This window comes from Mus caroli, unplaced genomic scaffold (assembly GCF_978045245.1).
Source record: "Mus caroli unplaced genomic scaffold, Mus_caroli_1 scaffold_2, whole genome shotgun sequence".
Classification (NCBI taxonomy): domain Eukaryota; kingdom Metazoa; phylum Chordata; class Mammalia; order Rodentia; family Muridae; genus Mus; species Mus caroli.
This window is the reverse complement of record NW_028227257.1, coordinates 162,663,676-162,683,900: the sequence shown is the minus strand read 5'-3', so window position 1 is coordinate 162,683,900 and position 20,225 is coordinate 162,663,676. Positions and strand designations below refer to the sequence as shown.

Here is a 20,225-nt window from a genome sequence, read left to right as displayed (position 1 = left end):
CTAAAATGTTACAGAATACCACAGGTACTGCTGTTGCCATTGTTATTAGAATTAAGTCTATTTGATTTTGTTTGTGCTAGCCAAAGCTCTCCTGGAACTAGAGATCCTCCTGTCTCAGCTGCCCAAGTAATAATAATAATAGTAAGATTTCTTATAGATTAAATTTAGGTTAAGAGCACTTAATACCTGTGTGCCCCTCCCCCCAATATTTTATTTTATGTGTGTCAGTATGCAGTTATGTGTTTGCATATTTGTGTGTGTGTGTATATACACATATACGTATGTATGTACACACACACACACACACACACACATATGTGTGTGTGTGGGGGGGAGAGTGTGTATGTCCACTTGGACCTCGTGTGAGTGTTTGTGACTTGTACCACATGCATGCTTGTGCTCATGGAAGGCAAAAGAGGGCATTGAATCTCCTGGAACTTCAGTTAAACAGTTGTGAACTGCTATTTTAGTGCCTGCAACTGAACTAAAGTCCTCTCTACAAGAGTGGCAAGTGCTTTTATCCACTGAGCTGTCTTCCCAGCTCTGGGTCCTGATCTTTTGAAACATTGAACAATTGAATATTGTATTTTTCTTCTGTTTCTCTGTCATATACAAAGTCATGATTTATGGTGCTTGTCTATCTTGATAGTAAGATTCTGATTTGATATTTCTTGTAGATAAACTTTCAGGTTATGAGCACTTACTAGCTGTGTGCCCTCCACAGTGGGTCAAGTAATTTACCTTGCTAGCATGAGGTGGAGTTCAAATCCCTAGAATTCTAAGTAAAGCGGCATGTGATAATATGCATCTGCAATTCCAGTTCACCGTTAGCAAGGTGGGAAGAAAACCAGGGTCCCCAGGCATTCTTTCGCCAGGTAGCCTTATGTACCCATCAGTGAACATTGAGAGACCCTGACTCAAGCAAGGTGGAAGGTTATCCTCTGACATTCACCCAGGTGTCCTGATACCCAAACACGCACGCACAAGCAAATGAAAAAGGAGACAGGTGAGGTCACTTGGTAGGCAAAGACACCTGACTTGCAGCCCTGCTTACCTGAGTTTGATCCTGGTGAAGGTGGGCGAAGAGAACGGCACAAAATTGTCCTTCTACCTTTATATATGCATGGCATGGTGCGCCCACACCTAGCTATAACAAGAGGTTGATGGTTTAATATTGTTTATTGCAGCATAATGTATCTCTTTCCAAATACACAGTTTCCTGATTTTAAAAATAGAAGCCTTAAAATCATTAATATAATGCTGATAAAAATACTGTTTGTAAAATATAATATACTTGGAAGTTGGTCTTAGTTCTGTGGTGGTGATAAATGGTACAGAGGTGGATTATGGAAAGACACTTTGTAGTTAGTCATAGAGGCAAGGTCTTGAAGAGACAACTCAGGATTGCTGCCCCCCCATGATTGTAGTTTCTGTCAACTAAAGATTGCTAGTGATCAACTTCTAAATAGTCCTGTCAGAAAGCGATTTAAGGGAAGAAAGGAGCTTATTTCAGCTTAAACTTTGAGGTTCTAGTCTGGCATTGTGGAGGAAGTTAAGCCAGGAAGTTCTGATGAGCTAGTCAGAGCAGCAAGAATTGAATGCATGCTTGCTGTTTGTGGTTAGCTTGGTTTCTCCAACTCAGACATAGTTCAGAACCCCTTGTCTAGGGAGTGGTGGTATGCAGAGTGAGCTGTGTGTTTTGCACATCACTTAAGACAATCTCACAGCCAGGCCCACAGGCTAACCAGTATATACAATCTGTTGTTGAGACTCTTTTTCCCAAGTGATTATAGTTTATAGACGTCTGGTGGTTATCACAAACACATTTATTCTCAGGCACTTGCTAATGGACTTGATATGTAAGTCCTCATATATTTCTCTTACTCTCTATGCATATACATGTGTATTCTTGAACTACCTGATTAATATTTGTGATAATTGTGTATGATTTTTACCCCTTATATGCCAAATACTAGAGTATAATTTTCATTTTTCCAGGTCTGCTTTGTCTTGTTAAGTGGACTTTGCCATGAATTCTCCCCATTTTTCTGTTCTGTTTCTTTCTTTGTCTGTCCTTAACTTAATAGCAATTTCTTTGCTGATTTCCCTTTCTTCCTTATCCACAGAAATTTCCATGCAGTATCGACATGATGGAGCTTGTCCAACAACTAGTAAGTTGTCCAACTGGGTTAGTAAGCTGGGCTTTCTGGCTCTTAGTTCAGTATCTTTTCTGATGTATTAATGTGTATGTATACCTTTCAAAGTCTTAAGTTTTATTTCCAAAATGCATTAGATTTTTATTATGAAGATTTTTTTCTCTTACAAAGATATCTTTATATTCTGCATTTTCTTGTGTTTCAGATCTGTGTTATAGTCAAATACTGCAAATTTTAGCTATTACTGATTTTTTTTTTTTAAACTATGGTACTTATGTTTTAGAATTGTGACCTCTGCCCTTGGTGACATGCTGTTTTCAGTATTTGGGTGCCATTTAGCCTTAATGTAAATATAATTTTTCGGTATTTATAAATTAGCTTTATGTTTGGAAGGTGAAAATAAAAGTTGATAGGATTAGAAGGCATAATGAGATTTTATTTTATAACGTTTGATTGTGCTTTAAGATTGTAGAGATACTATGTAGATGACAAGAGATGCTATGTTGATAGAATTTTTAAAGCAATTTTCAAAAATATATTAAACTAAGGAAAGTGTCACCATTGTGACAGTGCACCTAACATATTATATCAGTTACTAGGTCATGTGTTAGTAAATGTATGTATAAAGCTTTTAGTTTTAATAATTCAAGTAATAGATCTGGTAGACATATTGAAATTTTGTTAAGCAGATTCAGTCTGTGCCTATGTTTTTCTTTTGTGTGTTTGAGAATGATCTTAACCTGACGTCCTTTTTTCCTTACTCAAAAGCCTTCTCAGAGTTGCTGAATGCAATACACAATGGTAAGTTTTATTAGATCTTCTCTGGTGTTCACTTATCACAAACGTTGCCTTTTATCAAAAAACTCAATTGAACATTAGCATGATCTATTGACTAGATGGCATCTAGTACCTCAATGAGCCAAGTAATTGTTCTGCACATCAGTAAAAACTCTGTATCCTGCCTTTGGAGATGTGATCAGTCAGTGAAGTTTATCAGTCTGAATTTATTGTCTCTGTAGTTCTGAAAGTTCTATGTTCGCAAATAGTTTACTTTTTTCAAGATCTTTCCTACTAATGTATTAGTAATTATAGGAATTACAGTAAAAACAACAGGAACTTGCTTTTAACCACAATGTAGAATGTGAATTTTGATTTTTCAGAAAGTTTTTTTTAAAAAATATTTTATTTCAGGTAGTGAATAAGTATTTCAAACTGTATTTATTTGGGGAGACCAGTAAGTGTGCATATGTATATATTTTGAAGAGTGCATTCTCTCTCTCTCACAAGTTCCCTGGATTAAGACAGTTGTCCAGTTTGGTAGTAAGTGCTTTTACCTGCTAAGCCATCTTGCTGACCTTGAAAATATTTCTTCCCAGTATTAACACTATTAATGTAGGTTTTATTTAGCAGGTGAAGTTGTGTTTCCTTCATACTGAGAACAGACGTAAATGAACCTTTTTTTTAGCTGTAAATGCAAATGAAAGATGGATTTCCAGTAAATGATTATTTAGTCTATGATGAGTTTTCCTTTTTTCCAAGTGCAGATTTTTTTTTTTTATTTCTGATAAAATTGTATTTTAAGCCCTACTGATAAAAAATATGCCTATCAATAGAGTAACTGTTTTGGTTTGTTGTGTATTGGTTAATCTTAAAATCAGGTTAACCATACTGTCATAGACATTTACCATTTTGTTTCCTTTTTTTTACTTTAAAACAAAAAGTGTGTGTATATGTGTGTGCATGTGTGCATACACTCTTGTGCCTGTGTATACATACACGTGTATGAGATAGGGAGGGCACTATACATGGAGATGAGAGGACATCATAGGTTTAGCAGTTATCAGGTCTGTGCTGTAAGTGTTCCTATCCACTTTGTCATTTTGCTGCTTCCTAAGTGGGGTGCTTGTCTGTCTGTCTGTCTGTCTCTCTGTGGTGTGAATGTGTGCACACATATACTGCAGGAGTGGGTATTCTTTTTTTTTTTTTTTAATGGAGAGTTCCCTACTCCTTTTTTTTTTTCACAGGATAAGTATCAAATAGTTCTGTTGCCCTCTATCATGCCAGGAAGTCTGTTTTTCTATTCACTTGCATTCTAATCTGTTAAGATGAGTAGTAATGTTTTTTCTCACGTTTTTAAAAAAAGATTTATTTATTATATGTAAGTACACTGTCGCTGTCTTCAGACACTCCAGAAGAGGGAGTCAGATCTCGTTACGGATGGTTGTGAGCCACCATGTGTTTGCTGGGACCTGAACTCGGGACCTTGGGAAGAGCAGTCGGGTGCTCTTGCCCACTGAGCCGTCTCACCAGCCTTCTCACTGTTAATAGAGCCAGTTCCTAGAGTCTTTTCTCTTTAGCACTGGAATACTGTTGCTTTTAAGCAATGCCATGTCTCTTCTTTCCAGCTCTGCAGGATAGAATTGGGAAGCACACACATCCGCCTTTGTCATGTGGCTTGATTTACAGAGAGGCTTCTAGATGTCCACCATTATGTTGTTAGCTGTTTTCCATAGATGGCACCATATATCAGGTTGATGAAATTCGTTTACTGACTTGATCTCCTTGTTTTAGGTCACTCAGAATTCCTGTTTTTTGTATTAGTTTTGTTCATTGTATATTTAGTGACAGTTTTATTTCAGTCACATTAAATACTTGACCTATAACTATGGAAATGCTATTCATAGTAGTTTCATCTAAACATTCCATTATTCGTCTTTCTATACAACCCATTTTGGATTCCCCCTCCCCCTCCTCCTCTTTCCCCTTCCTCTGCTCATTGTTGACAGGGTCTCATGTAGTCTGTGTAGTTAAGGGTGCCATAATCATTAGCCCTGCTTTTACTCTCCAAATGCTGGAGTTATAGTTGGGGGCTATGTGTCTGGCTGTGTTTTCATTATCACTGTTTCCTTCTTTATGATGCCTTCTACAAGAAGGAAGGATCAGATGTCGTAAGGTATGCAATACCTTTAAATCATTAATTCTTAGCTTACATTCTTCTAGATTAGTAGGGTGTGAAAATATGTGTTGTGATTTAGAGAGTGGTACCAGTACTTGAAATCCTTAGTTTTCACATAGACAACACTTATCAGTACAAGAATCTGTAAAATACAGAACCTTCTTCCTCAAGACTCTCCTCCGTTTGATACATATACATTCCATGTAGGAGATTATTATCACATTTTTTTTTTTATTTTTTGAAAATGCGTACTATAAATGTATCCTGCTTTGGTGGAATGCAATCTAAACATGAGATAAATATGTTTATTAATAGAATTTTGAATAAATAGCATTAAGATTTTGTGATCTGCAATAGGAAAGAGTTTGGAGTAAAGGAAAATTAGCTTTGATGGATGAGCTGTGCTGAGCATAGCATTTGACCTGTCTACTCATAGCAGTTAGCGATTTGGTAGAGCTAATCAGTCCGTCATTTCCAGTCTCAGGTACACAGCACAGGTAGGCAGCTACGCAGGCTGTATTAGTACTTTGTCATCCCCACTAAGGTGCATTTGTTACTTTTTTGCTGCTTTGATAAAACACCATAGCAAAGAGCATCTTGGGGGAGGAAATGGTTTATTTCAGCTTATATCTCTCAGATGCCAAGGAAAATCAGGGCAGTCATTCAAGACACAAACTTGGAGGCAGGACCTAATGCAAAATCCATGTCAGAGCCCTTCTTCCTGGCTTGCTCTTCCTGGCTTGCTCAGCCGGTTTTTCATAGCACCTAGGAGTACTCCCCCAGGGTTGTCCCACCCTGCTGTAAGCTGGTCCTTCCCACATTAATCCTCAATCAAGAGCATGCTCCATAGGCTTGCCCAAGGTCCATTGTGGTGGGAGCATGTTCTCAATTGAGGCTTTTTCCCTTTCCAGATGACTATCTTTAGTCAAGCTGACATAAAACTAGCCAGGAGTCAGACTGTGCAAGGTGCTAGTGATAACTAATACTTGATTCAGAACATAAGGAAAACAATAGCATTGGCTTTTAAATCAATAAATCCAAAGTAGTTGATTTTTTTTGGGTTATGAAAAACATAGTACACTAGTTATATAGGAAAGTTCTTTTGATCATTGCACATAAGAATTGAACAAACTTAACGCCAAGACAGAAACCAAATAGAATTTTGTTAATAATATAGCCAGATATTATGGGGACCTGAAGAGGAATGTGAAAGTCAGCCTCCTACCTGCCTCCTCCAAAAAAACAAAAACCAACAAACTTATAGTTGTTGGTAAATTAATTGAGTAGCAATTTCTGGGGGTGGGTGGAAAGGAAGGCCGTAATTCGCTAGCATTTAGCACATAGAGCAATTGCACTTGTGCAGAAAGAGCACTGTAGCTACTTCATACAGAGGTGATGAGAGAGAAACTCTTGTTTGTAATTGAAAAATTCTGGTAAAGAGGACAAAGAGATGAGATTAATTTTTATTTTACTTGCTTTGGACATTATTTCAAGACAAGAATTATCTGTTTCTCAGGCTGGTCTTGGATTTCTAGACTCTGGTTATCTTTCTTTGCTCGCCTCTCCAGTGCTGAGGCTACGGATTTTTATACCACCGTGCTCTGTGGTATCAAGTTTATCTTAAAATACTGAAGTCTTCATACTGAGAGGGAAACTTGTAGAGAAAGGGTATCAGATTCAAGAGAAGGCTTTTTGACGGAGCAAGCATCTGGAGCTGATGGGAAGACTGGCAAGTGGAAATACTACAGCATAAAACATGAACTAGCTGTGAGAACATCCTGTGCAATGTGACAGTTTAGTTTTCAAAATTAGGTGATTTTTTTTTTTAAAAAGAATTATTGTTTGGTGAATTTTATTGTGAAATGTTCATATATCCATGTTCTTGCTGATCCTGCCCAATTCCCTGGCCTTGTTCTTTGCTGTCTGTCTTCCTCTCCCTCCCCAAAGTCGTCTTCTGCTTTCATGCCATGTACATTTTATTATCCTCACCTGTCCTCTGCTCTCTAGTTATTTTCACACTTGTATCTGTGTCTGTTGTGTATGTGCCCACGTCAGGAGGCATATAAGTATTGGAAATGGGTCTCTCATACTCCATAGGTTCTAGAAATGGAAGTTAGGTTTTCAGGATTGGAAGCAAGTACCTTTACCTGATGAGCCATTCTTTTAGTTACTCTTCTATTACTGTGAAGAGACACCATGACTAGGGCAACTTATAAAAGAAAGCATTTAGCTGGGCGTGGTGTCGAACGCCTTTAATCCCAGCACTCGAGAGGCAGGCGGATTTCTGAGTTCGAGGCCAGCCTGGTCTACAAAGTGAGTTCCAGGACAGCCAGAGCTACACAGAGAAACCCTGTCTCGAAAAACCAAAAAAAAAAAAAAAAAAAAAAAAAAGAAAGGAAGAAAGCATTTAATTGGGGGGCCTGCTTACAGTTTCAAAGGCAGGGTCTATGACTCTCGTGGTAGGAGGAGGCATTAGTCACGTGGGTTTAGTGAATTTCTGATGTAGTTGACAACCCAGAATAGCCACGACAATGGACTCATTATTTCCTGCTTCCCCCATCCCATTTTCAGAGTCAGGATGTTTGCTTTTTGAGGAGAAATATAATAGAGACATTTTTTTTTTCATTGCACAATATCAAATCTTATAAGCTTTTGTCTAATGTAAATGTTTTCCCTTTATGATGATTAATTTGCAGAATAAGCCATGAGATAATGTAGAGACCCATTTCTTGCTATTCTTCATCAAGATTTACCCTAATTCTTTCTTTTCTTTTTTTTTTTTTTTTTTTTTGTGGTTTTTCAAGACAGGGTTTCTCTGTGTAGCTCTGGCTGTCCTGGAACTCACTTTGTAGACCAGGCTGGCCTCGAACTCAGAAATCCGCCTGCCTCTTGAGTGCTGGGATTAAAGGCGTGCGCCACCACGCCTGCTACCCTAATTCTTAAAATGTTTGGTTTTGCTATGAGTCATTTCACAGAGTTGTCTTTGACTTTATTCTATGTCTCTGTAGTTTGAATGCTTGTTCTTTTTCCTGAGCTGCTCCTTCCAGTTCTGATTCTACCCCTAGCTTCTTTATGGAACTGTTGCCATTACAGATTTAGTACACATTTAACAGCTTAATGAATACACATTAACTTTTGTCTCTTTTCTTCTCTACTTTATTCATATGAAATAAGTTTAATTGGTAGCTTTTGCTGTTTTGTGTATAGACTTTCACATGGCTGAAGTCTAGTATATTTAGTAGTGAGTATATCAGAAGACTGTAGAAAGAATGCCACATCCAGGCTTACCTTGGCTCCGGTTTGCAGTTATTGCAATTACTGAAGTTCATTTGTATTTACTGGTTTTCACCTCGAGCCCCAGCGGGGCTCTCAGAAGCTTTTTAATGGTTTTGAATCTTTCTTTGTTTTACAGCAAGGAAAAGTAAATTGAGTTCTCAGACTTCTCTTACCTTTCCTTTCTGAAGAACCTGTTTTAGCTAGGACTAGTCACTATTGCTGTGAAAAACAAGTTGGAGAGGAAATGGTTTACACTTCCACATTGTAGTCCACCATCAAAGGAGTCCATTCAGGACAGGAATCCAAACAGGGCAGGAGCTGATGCAGAGGCCATGGTGGGATGCTGCTTGCTGGCATGCTCCACATGCCTTTCTCAGTCTGCTTTCGTTTAGAACATAGGACCACCAGCCCAGAGATGGCACCTTCTTACGGATGAAGTGGAAACTTCAAATGTTCTTTGGAAAGTCAGTTGTGTTGGATGGTGTTTTGCTGGGGCAAACTCATGAAGGAATGTTTTCCTGAAGTGGACACAGGTGAAAAGACTTAGGCAGACTTGTGAATGAAGAAGTGGACACAGGAGAGAGGATGTTCTGATAAAGCAGGCACATGAAAGGACACATGATGAGAGATTCTTTGCTGAAGCATACAATGCAATGCAATGCAATGCAATGCAATGCAATGCAATGCAATGCAATGCAATGCAATACAATACAATACAATACAAGCATGTATTGGTCTGCCTTACATTGTGTATTTGAGCTCCATTTTTCGGGACTCCATAGAGAAAAAAACACCCAAAAACTTCTGGAAGTGTGCTGTGTTGATTGATAGCATTATATCAGCTGAGACAGATAACACCTGTAGAGGATATGTGATGTTTGGAGGCAGTATAAAAAAAGACTTTGTGGACAGTAAAAGAAAGGGGGTGGGGCTGAGCTTTTCTTATAGAGCTAGCTATGCAACACTTACTGGTCTCATGTCTTTGCTGATCCTTGCTTTCGTGAGAGAGCTACAGCCAAGAACTTGTTCTGGTGTTCCTCCTGGTCCCTCCTGTTGACTTATACTGGGACTGAGACCTGGGCTGTCTCTGCCAGTGGTGGGACTGCTGCTGATTCCTGTTTGCTGTCCTGACTCTACCAAACTGGACTGCTGGTGTATCTGTGAAGTGTTTGCGAGTGGATTGAGTGAGCTGGACTGTTTCCAGACAACACAGATGGGAGTTGCTCCAAAAAAACTTTTAAAACAAGTCGACTTCCCCCATATCCTTTCTTTTCCACTACCTCCAGTGGTTGGGAATGGCTAAAGGAGAGATTAAAGTGTCTAAGATCCATCACTAACTTCTGGAGGCATTTTTCTCCCTTAAAGCTTCCTTGTTTCAGATGACTCTAGCGGTGTTGAAGATATAAAAGTGGGCAGCACTTCCTCATTCTCTCTTTAGCCACATTTCCCATGAACTCCTCGTCTACCAGCCTTTTGTTGTTACAGCTGTCTAGTCCTATTTCAGGCTCAACTGTTCAATATGTTTAGTTCACTCTTCAAAGCCCATCAAAGTATTTAAATGACCAGAATATAAGAAACTGGCTTACAGGGGATATTTTGAAATTCTGCCTTTTACAATAATTTAATGCCCACCACACCTCTCCCCTCACTTTAATGGAACGTGTTGCTATTTCCCTTTCAAAAAAAAAATGTGTTTTCTCAACCCCAGAGTTAACTTTGTCCTTTTTTTTTTTTTTTTCATTTTCCTCCTGTTTTTGCAGAACACATAATTCAATCATGAGCTTTGTGTATGCCTGGTAGGCAGTTGGTCTTATATCTTGGTATATTACCATCTTTTTGTGTCTGTCTGTCTATTTTATTTATCAAAGTTTAAAATTCCTTAATTTTCTATTCCTGGTACTACTACCACAATTTATAGGGCAGTATACCTGATATAATGAAAAGAAAAAAGGCAAAGAAAGCTACAACAGATAAAAGACCTTAGGAACATATATCTAATTGACACTATGTTGCATTAATCAATAGCTGCATGTTTTTGTAAACTGAGGCTATGTTGGTCCTGAACAGGAAGGGTTTTCTGTTTAAGCTGCAGTGACTTTTCTAACTATGGATTATCATTCCTTCATATTTTTACAGTTCCTCTAATGCATTTGGGACAACTGTCTCAACATAACCTCCAGCTTTCCTGACAAGGCTTCTCTCTCTCTCTCTCTCTCTCTCTCTCTCTCTCTCTCTCTCTCTGGCTCTCGCTCGCTCACTTGCTCACTAAGAAGTGTAGTCTGTTTCTGTTTTACTTTAAAACCTTCTGCTACCATAGCTTCCACTTCCACCACTAGATCCATAGCCACCTCCATAGGGACTGCTCCAGCTTCTTCCACCCACACTGGCCCCCTTCATGGGTCTATAATTTGATGGTTGCTGTCCACTGTAATTTCTGAAGTCATTATAGTTCCCACCACCACCATAGTCACCTCCACCAAAATTTCCTCCTTCATTCTAACCATCATAGCCTCCTCCTCCACCACCACATCCACCGCCCTGGTTTCCATAGCCTGGTCCACCACCTCCATAACCTCCTCTACTGCTGTAACCAGGACCACCACCATAGTTGCCACCATCACCTCCAAACCCATTATATCCACCATCACCACCTCCATAACTACCTCTGCTGCTACCACCTCCACCACCATAGCCACCTCGTCAACCAAAGTTTCCTCCACGACCAAAAGTTCCTCCAGGACCAATAAAGCTGCCAGATCCACCTCCACGACCTCTCTGGGATCCAGCAGACTGCATCTCTTGTTTAGAAAGGGTCTTTTTCACCTCACAATTGTGCCCATTAATAGTGTGGTATTTCTGAACAACAATTTTATCAAAAGTTACAAAAGCAAATCCTCTCTTTTTCCCACTCTGCCTGTCTTCCATAACCTCTATGGCTTCAATCTTGCCACACTTTTCAAAGTAGTCTCTCAGGTTATATTCTTCCGTATCCTCTTTAATACCTCCAGCAAAAATTTTCTTCACCGTTAAATGGGCACCAGGCTTTACAGAATCCTCTCTAGAAACAGCTCTCTTTGGTTCCACCACGTGCCCATCAACCTTGTGTGGCCGAGCACACAGTGCAGCATCCACCTCGTTAACACAAAAGTAGGTCACAAAACCACACAGTCTGTAAGTGTGCCCCATTTCTCAAAATGTTCTCTTAAGCTACCATCTGTGGTTTCAGAGCTCAGACCAGCAGTGGACAGCTCCCTCAGCTGCTCAGAGCTCAGACCACCAGTGGACAGCTTCCTCAGCTGCTGTGCTTTCTTTGGATTATGGCCCTTCATTTTAAGACTGGACTCTCCTCTTCCAACTTAGTTCAATATGAGATCTCACTTCATTATTTTTTAAAGTTTCTCTTCTCTTTTCCATTTCCATTTCCTTTTCCTTTCTCCTTCCTTTCCCTTCCCTTCCCCTCCCCCCTTTTCATCTTTCTTCTCTTGCTCTCACTCTTTTTCTTTCCTTGACCACTGTTTCTCCTCCCATTCCCCCACCCTCACCCCAAATCCACTCCTCCATTTCTCTTTAGAAAATGGGAGCCCTCCCATGTCTATTAGCCATCCCTGGCATATCAAGTTGCAGTGAGAATAGTCACCTCCTTCATCATTGAGGCTAGAAGAGACAGCCCAGTAGGAGGAAAGGGAATGGGTATTAAAGCAGGCAACATAGTCAGAGACAACCCCTGACTGTGGGTCTCTGCATCTGTTTCCATCAGTTGCTGGGTGAAGCCTCTGATGACAGCTGTGCTAGGCTCACATATGCAAGTGTAGCAGATGTCTTAGTTAGGTTTCAATGCTGTGAAGATAGACCATGACCAAGGCAACATTTAATTAGGGCTAGCTTACATGTTCAGAGGTCCACTGTCTTCATAGCACTAAGTATGGCAATGTCCCAGCAGGCATGGTACTGTAGGAGGAGCTGAGAATTCTATATTTTGTTCCAAAGGCAAACAGAAGACTGTCTTCCTGGCAACTAGAAGGACTCCCCACCCCCACCCCAATATGTCCTCCTAATAGTGCCACAGCAGAATATCTAATTTTTTTGCTCTTGTTAAAGTGCCTTTTCCTTGTTTATCCTAGTTATTATGGAATGCGTTTTTATGTGTTTGTGAACTTGTCTTTGTAATTGAACTATATATTCCTAGTGAACACAGTTTTTATCTTGTTTTTCTTGTTCCCAGTTTTATTTCTGCTCTAACTCATTGAGTTTTTCTTAGTCATTACTAAGGGTTAACTAGATGAAGGGGCAGGGAAATGAATGGGTGGATAAAAGATTGTGAGTCAGTATGCCACTGCCACCCACGTATCTTTCTGCATTATCATTTCTGTTCTCTTCCTGATCTTGAGAGCCCTTTCCTAGAGCTTGTGTGTTACAGGATTCAGTTTCATTGAACTCAATGAATGTTAGATTGATTTAGATCAAAAATTGTAAAACTTGTAAAAGATGGAAAGAGAATGATGTTCAGTAGAGAGTAGTGGTGGAGGGGATAGAGGGGTGGATGGGCTCATGGTCAAGAGCACTTGTTGCTGAGTACTTGTTTTATGTGTTCCTCTTGCATGGACATATATGCAACATGGTGGAGAAGTTAAAAGAGGACATGAGAGCATTTGGGAGTTGTAGGCAGTTGTGAGCCATTACGTTTGCCCTGGGAATTGAACCCAGGTCAGCTCCAGGAATAGCAAGTATTCTTGTAAGGCATCTCTCCGCCCCCCCCCCCTTTTCCTTTTTAAATAAAAAGAGTGGATACAGAAGATTTAGAAGATCTTACCCAAGTGTGTGTCAGGTCGGCGAGTGAAAATTAGACATCTCCCTTTAATTTTTATTACCGTGAAAGGAATATTTTGCAGTATTTTATAACAAAAACCCGAGTTTCATAAATGTCTCCAAAGCAGGATTAGTAGATTGCACTTGGTCTGGGTAGTCTATGTAAACACCCTAATGGACTACCCAAACAATCAAACTTTTAAGTGTGATTATTGTTGCATAGTGTTGGATGGTAGTTTTGGCTTTCATACTGTGCCTAGGGTGTTGGTGGATGAGATTAATACTACTACTTACTTAACCTAGAAATTTTAAATTAGCACTTAAAATGCTAAAATTCCTGTAGCTACCATTTGGTGATCCTCAATATGAGTTGACATTTCTAAAACCTTTAAATGGGCATTGTCAGTTTTTGTATAATAATATGGAGACCCAGAACACCTGAGTAATTTTGATTGTCATCATTTATCTGAGAACATCCGACTCAGTTTTTATCTCAGCCAGAAGTTTGTTCTAAAAAAACATGTACTGTTTGGATTTCAGTATGGACCTCCTAACTTTTGTCTTTTAGTTCTGAGCACTGGATATTATGTGTGTGGTGTATTTTCACCATCCACACTTGAAAGCTATTAATTAGGGCTAAGGCAATTGGTGAAGTATATGCTGGGCTTCAGTCAGATCCCTGGTCCTTGAGTAAAACACAAAACATAATTGCAGGCACTTGGAATCTCAGTGCTGGGGAAGCCTAGACAGGATTCTAGAATTGCTGGCAGTTAGTAATGTTGATTCAGTAAGCCCTATACTTAGAGAAAGAGTGTTTCAAAAAAAGGTGGAGCACTATACAGTATTGACTTGTGGCCTGTACACACTTGCCAGAAGCATGCAGACTCAATAAACACATAAGCAAGCCAAATATGCAAAGGCCAACATTTTATATTTCTAATATACTTGAAAAGTAGCCCAAGCATTTCATTAACTCTTAATCTCAACCTTCCTTTAAAGCTTTGCATAGTGCTTCTTTATTTTCATCTTATCCCACATTTCCCCCAGTTTTTGGAGGAATAGTTTCATTCCACAGTTTAGACTCATCTTGAATTTGCAATCCTTCCTCCTTTACCTCCTGGTTCTGGGACTGTAGTCATGGGTCACTGTACCTAGCTCTACTAGTTATCAATGCTTACTCTGATAATAGGAAGGCAAAATTTTTTTGCATATATATATATATATATATATATATATATATATATAATAATAGAAAGCTAACATTTGTTGAATAAACTGGAATAATCCACATTCAGTATTGTCTCTAGGCTGGAGCCACGTGTCTGAGTTAAGATCACTTAACTTCTGCCCCCGCAGAAGACTTGTGTTCAGTTCCCAGCACTCACATGGCATCTTACAACCATCTGTAACGTGGGTTCCAAGGAATCTGGCACCTTCTTTTACCTTCTTTGGCTCCTGCACACATATGGCACACAAGCATGCACTGCAGCACACATGTATACTTGCCTTTTTCTCAGTTGTCTTTTGTTTATAAATATTTATTTTGCTAAAAGTGCTGGTTCGGTTCTGTCTAGCATGACCAGACTCTTGTGTGTGTGTGTGTGTGTGTCTGTCTGTCTGTCTGTCTGTCTGTGTATATGAACATTTGTGCCTAATGTTGGGTATCTTCCTCAGTCTGTTTACACTGTGTTTGGAGACAGGACCCAGGGCCCTGAGATTTGGCTAGACTGACCAGCAAGCCTTTGTTTGCTCATGTCTCCACTTCCCTACTGCTGGAATTCCACGGTGCCTGGCCTTTACATGGGTTCTGGGATTGGGCTCGTTTTTGTGTTTGTATGTCAACCACTTTACTTATGGACTCATCTTCCAAGCTTCTAAATTTGTTAAATGTTAGTTATTGTTCTATGATTTGTTGTTATACTTCATTGACTTTGTACTCTGGCATTAAGTGATGTGTTTGACACTTTCTTTTGAAGTTGCTTGAATAAGATCGATCCTTTTGTTTTTGCTTTGTTATTTTGTCTTGAATAATACTTCATCAGGTTCTTTCTGTGGTTCTCTTCCCTGGATCATTCTGAGCAATCCCTAGGTGTTGTAATTTTTGTTTTTGTTTTGACCATTGTCTTCACATGTGTGAAACCCTGTATTAATGTTAGGGGCAAGATGGGTACCATGAGTGAGCCACACAGTGTGTGATAATGGGAACTCTGATGGGTTAAAGTGACCTGTCTACAGCTAGTCAGATTGTTAGGGTTTCACACTATACCAGCTACTTTTGATATGTTGGGTTTTTTGTTTGCTTTTGTTTTGCTTTGCTTTGCTGCTGTTGGTTTCCTTCCTTCCTTCCTTCCTTCCTTCCTTCCTTCCTTCCTTCCTTCCTTCCTTCCTTCCTCTCTCTCCCTCCCTCCCTCCCTCCCTCCCTCCCTTCCTTCCTTCCTTCCTTCCTTCCTTCCTTCCTTCCTTCCTTCCTTCCTTTTTCTTTTCAACCCAAGACAGTTTCTGGGCGGTCCTGGACCTTACTATGTAGAGCAGGCTGACTTTGAACTCAGAGAATCGCCTGTCTCTGCCTCCCACAGACTGGGATTAAACATGTACACCACCACTACACCCAGGTTAAGTGTTCCATTTTCAAACAGAACCTAAAAATTTAGTTTTCTGTACAAAAATTGTGCTTTTTAAATATTCACTACTTAAAACTGTTATCCCTAGCACAGGACAGCAGAAAGTCAGTTTTAGAGATCACAAGATTACTTACTGTTTTTGTGCATATGGCTCTGAGATTTGTGCATGCTGGTTTTTAAAAGATTAACTTAAACGTGTCTCCTTGTTTCTTTGTGCATGTAAATGTCACCAGCATAGATGTGAAGGTCAGAATACAACTTTGTGTGGCGTCAGTTTTCTCATTTTTCTTTGATGGACTTTGGGGATTAAATTCAAGTTGTTAGGCTTGTGTCACATGCTTTAGCTGTTAGCTCTCCTGCTGGTGAGGATGAGGTGGTCTTGGGGCTCCAAGCTCACCCATCATGTCTAGATTGTGCAGGCGTGTTAATGCCTACAGGAGTCTCCAAGACCATGATAATCATCTTGTAATTCACATTTGTAATAGAAAATGGTCTTTACTAATTCTGATTAAGCTTGTTTCTTAATTTCCATTTTCCATACATGTACGTACACACACACACACACACACACACACCCCTCCCTTTAGATCTAAGTTCCCCATAAGAGGTAATGTGCAGTATTTCTGAGTTTAGCTTATTTCATTTATGATACCTAGTTATGTCAATTTTGCTACATTCTTGACACCCCCCCCCCCCCCCTTTAATGGCTGCAATTTTGTAGTTGTTGTTGCTGGGCAGCAGTGGTGCAAGCCTTTAATTCCAGCACTCTGGAGGGAAGGCAGGTGAATCTCTGGGTTTGAAGCCATTCTGTCTATAGAGTGACACAATAGTGTCCAGGACACACAGTGAATTCCAAGGCTACACAGAAACCCTCTCTCCGAACCCCACTCCCAAAATCAATTCTGTGTGTATGTGTGAGAGAGAGAGAGAGAGAGACAGAGACAGAGACAGACAGAGAGAGAGACAGAGAGAGAGAGAGACAGACAGACAGACAGAGAGGCACAGACAGACATGCATGGGCCAGAGCTGGTAGTATGTTCCTCTGTCACTTTGCACTCACAGTCCTTTTCCATGTTAATTTTTGAGATAGTTTCTTGCTGAACCTGGAGCTCCCAGTTGTGCTGTTCCCAGTGCCTGGGGATTTTGAGGATCAAGTTAGGGCAGTAATGCTGGCCTAGCAAGCATTTAACGGACCGAGCCACCTCAGCCTCTATGATACTTTAAACTACAGCCTTCCTTCCTACAGCCGAATTAACACTAGTTAATATTAACTACTTTTAATATTTATTAATATTCTCTCTTTGTCCTATTTAAATCAGGTTTTCATGATTTCCTCTCTCCTTTTCCTTCACTTCCTCCTTTCTTCCTTTCGTGGTTAAAATAGGTTTGGATGCTTACTGACACACTGGAGAAGGTAATTTGTTGTCCAGGAGACTGTCAAATGGATCAGAAGATTTTTGCAGCAACCTTGGCCTCTCACTATGTGTCAGGAGCATGACCCACTTTTTACAAATTGGGACATCGACAAAAGTGACTTCTGCATTGGCATGTGTTTCTGTGGGGTAGAGTCCCTCTTGGCTAGGGTCAGCCTCTTTTTCTCTGTGCATGTGAGTGCGTGTGCTCGCGCACACACATGTGAGAGCTAGTATGCACGGGGTGCTCTTGGTATTTGCTCACCTGCAGCTGGGGTCACGTGTGCACACAGAGGCTGGAGGAGGCCATCAGGTGCCCTGCTCTCTCACTCTTAGCATTCCTCTCCTGACCCTAGAGATTTTTGTTTCCAGTGAGCCTTCCAGTTCCACTGCCCAGTTCTCACCCCCGAGAGAGAGTGCTGGAGTTAGAGTTACATGGTTTAGATTGTTCTTTTTAAATGAGGGTACTAGTGATTTGTACTCAGCTTCTTATTGTTACACCACAAGGCTTTTACAAACATCTGTTGATCCTTTCCCTAGAATACAGTGGTGCCCTGTAACTGCTAGTGTATGCTGAGGTTGTCTTTTCTCCTGCTTTTCTTCCTAGCTCTTCTCGATGGAATACCATCTACATCCTCATTTCCTTTTTCCTTGTGGTTTTACCTGACAGAACAATGAAAAAAAAAGTCTTTATCAAGTTATCATTATTTTCTTGTCCCCTGTTTTCAGAATTGAAAAGTGGCTGCTACCTTGTCTTCCATGCCCTGTTCACTCAGAAACTTGTGGCAGTCCTGTGCCTGGTTCTTGATAGAAGCGACTTCTGTTCTTGCAGCTCTGATGCATGAAGGCCTTTTATTAGTCCTGTCCTATAACATTTTCTACATTGTAGTCTTTCTAGAACAAGTTTTCTTTCCATTTTATAGCTTCTCGGTCATGTTTCTAGGGTTCTAAGCATTCTGAAAGTTTTACCAAGTGGTTTTAAAAACATAGCCTTCAGCTGCTTCATGATGGAAGCCTTTGTTGCTCTTAGAAAATGCTCACAGTGCTTAACTGCTTGTTTAACAAAAATTCTTTCTGAGTGAAAAGTGACATAGGTTCTTTTAGAGAAATATTTTATGGAAAGTTAGTGTTAGTTTTTTCTAACATAGTTTTAAACACTAATTAAAATTTATTAGTAGGGAAGGGATCAAGGATAAATCTTGTCTGACCAATTTGATTGCTAAATTGTAAGATACTTAAATAAAGTTTCTTTGGTTGCAGGTATTTATAACAGCAATGATGTAGCCGTATCCTTTGCAAACGTGGTGTCTGGCTCAGGATCTAGTACTCCTGTCTCTAGCTCTCATATACCTCAGCAGACATCTGGGCATTTGCAACAGGTGGGAGCTCTCTCCCCCTCAGCTGCGTCGTCTGTAACCCCTGCTGCTGCTACAACTCAGGTATGTTACAGCTCAGAGGCAGCCTTAGCTATTCGAGAGATTCTCTCCAACAAAAAAACCAACAGAAAATGTAGGAAAAAGTTGGAGTCAGTTTAGGGCTTTTGTGTTTTGTTTTTGTTTTGGTTTTTGGTTTTTTGGTTTTTTTTTAAATTTTTTAGAAAGATCATATAAAACTGCACAAATAGTATTTGGAAACCTTTTGCTTAAATCATTTTAATTAACATAGGAGAGGATGTAGAAGAATACCTGACTCCAGGCTGGAAGAATGGCTCAGTAATTTAGAGCATGCACTGATGTTATGGAGAACCTGAGTCAGGTGCCAGCACCCACATCTGCCGGCTCATTTGCACCTGTAACTCCAGCTCCAACGGTGATTTGATTCATCTGGCCTCTATGGGCATCAGCACTCAGTGTGCACACACCTGCCCATAATACACATAATCAAATAATAACAAAATGAAATCCCCAAATGTAAAATGACTCTTCTCTTCAAATATAATATTTAAAAAAAAAATGAATGATGCCTTCATACACTGCAAGTTTTTCTTTCTTTCTGCCTTCCTTTCTCTCTCTCTCTTTTTCTCTTTCTCTTTCTCTTCTTTCTTTCTTTTTTTTTTTTAGGAGATAAGTGTTCACAAATAAACATTTGATCACCTTTCTGCCCCAATCTGATATGCAGCCTCATTTATAGGATTTTTTATTTTATTTTTCAGTTCTTAAATCCAGTGATATAATATACCAACCAGCCAGTGCTCTACCACTGATCTGTGTCTTACTCAACCCTTGAGGGATTATTATTATTATTATTATTATTATTATTATTTTAAGGTGGGGTCTCAACTGAGTTGCCCAGGGTTCTTTGAACTCATTCTTTGGGCTTAAGTGGGCCTTGCATTAGTGGCCTGCTTTTTAGACTTGTGAGTAACTGGCATTGGTCAGCTCTGCTAGGCCTGGCAATAGGAATGTTGCAAAGACAAGAGACAAATAGGAGAAACCATACTCTTGTATCGTACTTTTATCTTATTTCATGTATGTGAGTGCACTGTAGCTGGCTTCAGACACAGCAGAAGAGGGCATTGGATCTCATTAAGGATACTTGTGAGCCACCATGTGGTTACTGGGATTTGAACTCAGGACCTCTGGAAGAGCAGTCAACGTTCTTAACCACTGAGCCATCTTTCCATCCCTCTTGTATCTTATTAATAAGACAAATAATTAAATGTTTTGGAAAGCCATATAAACAGACAACTCCAATGGCAATAGAGTCCTAAATTACTTACACACACACACACACACACACACACACACACACACACTTACTTTGAATTATTTGGGTGAGTGGATGTGTGTATTTGTCTTTAATGTATGTGGGGACAAACCAGTGTGCATGTTTAGGTTAAGAGACAACTTGTGGAGTTGGCTTTTTCCTTCTACCTTACAGATTTTGTGGAGATCAAACCTAAGTTGTTAAGGACAGAAATGCCTGTCAGAGCACTAAAGTACCTTTACCCACTGAGCTATCCTGTGCAGCCACCCCCTCATCCCCTAGTATTTTAAAG

General features: G+C 39.8%; 1 protein-coding gene and 1 pseudogene across 15 annotated transcripts in view; one reads left to right on the top strand and one right to left on the bottom strand.

The window, feature by feature from the left end:
• The window catches only part of Mllt10 (MLLT10 histone lysine methyltransferase DOT1L cofactor), a 149,616-nt gene that overhangs the window by 106,106 nt on the left and 23,285 nt on the right, over positions 1-20,225 (top strand). For 14 of the 15 annotated variants that reach the window (XM_029473556.2, XM_085835157.1, XM_085835156.1 and 11 more), the window contains 3 exons: positions 2,127-2,171; positions 2,925-2,957; positions 18,488-18,666. In XM_029473556.2, coding sequence (XP_029329416.2) covers positions 2,127-2,171; positions 2,925-2,957; positions 18,488-18,666 — 257 coding nt within the window. The remainder of the gene's footprint in view (positions 1-2,126; positions 2,172-2,924; positions 2,958-18,487; positions 18,667-20,225) is intronic. The other variant, XM_085835155.1, reaches the window with a different exon arrangement.
• On the bottom strand, positions 10,684-11,717 carry LOC110290319 (heterogeneous nuclear ribonucleoprotein A3 pseudogene; annotated as a pseudogene).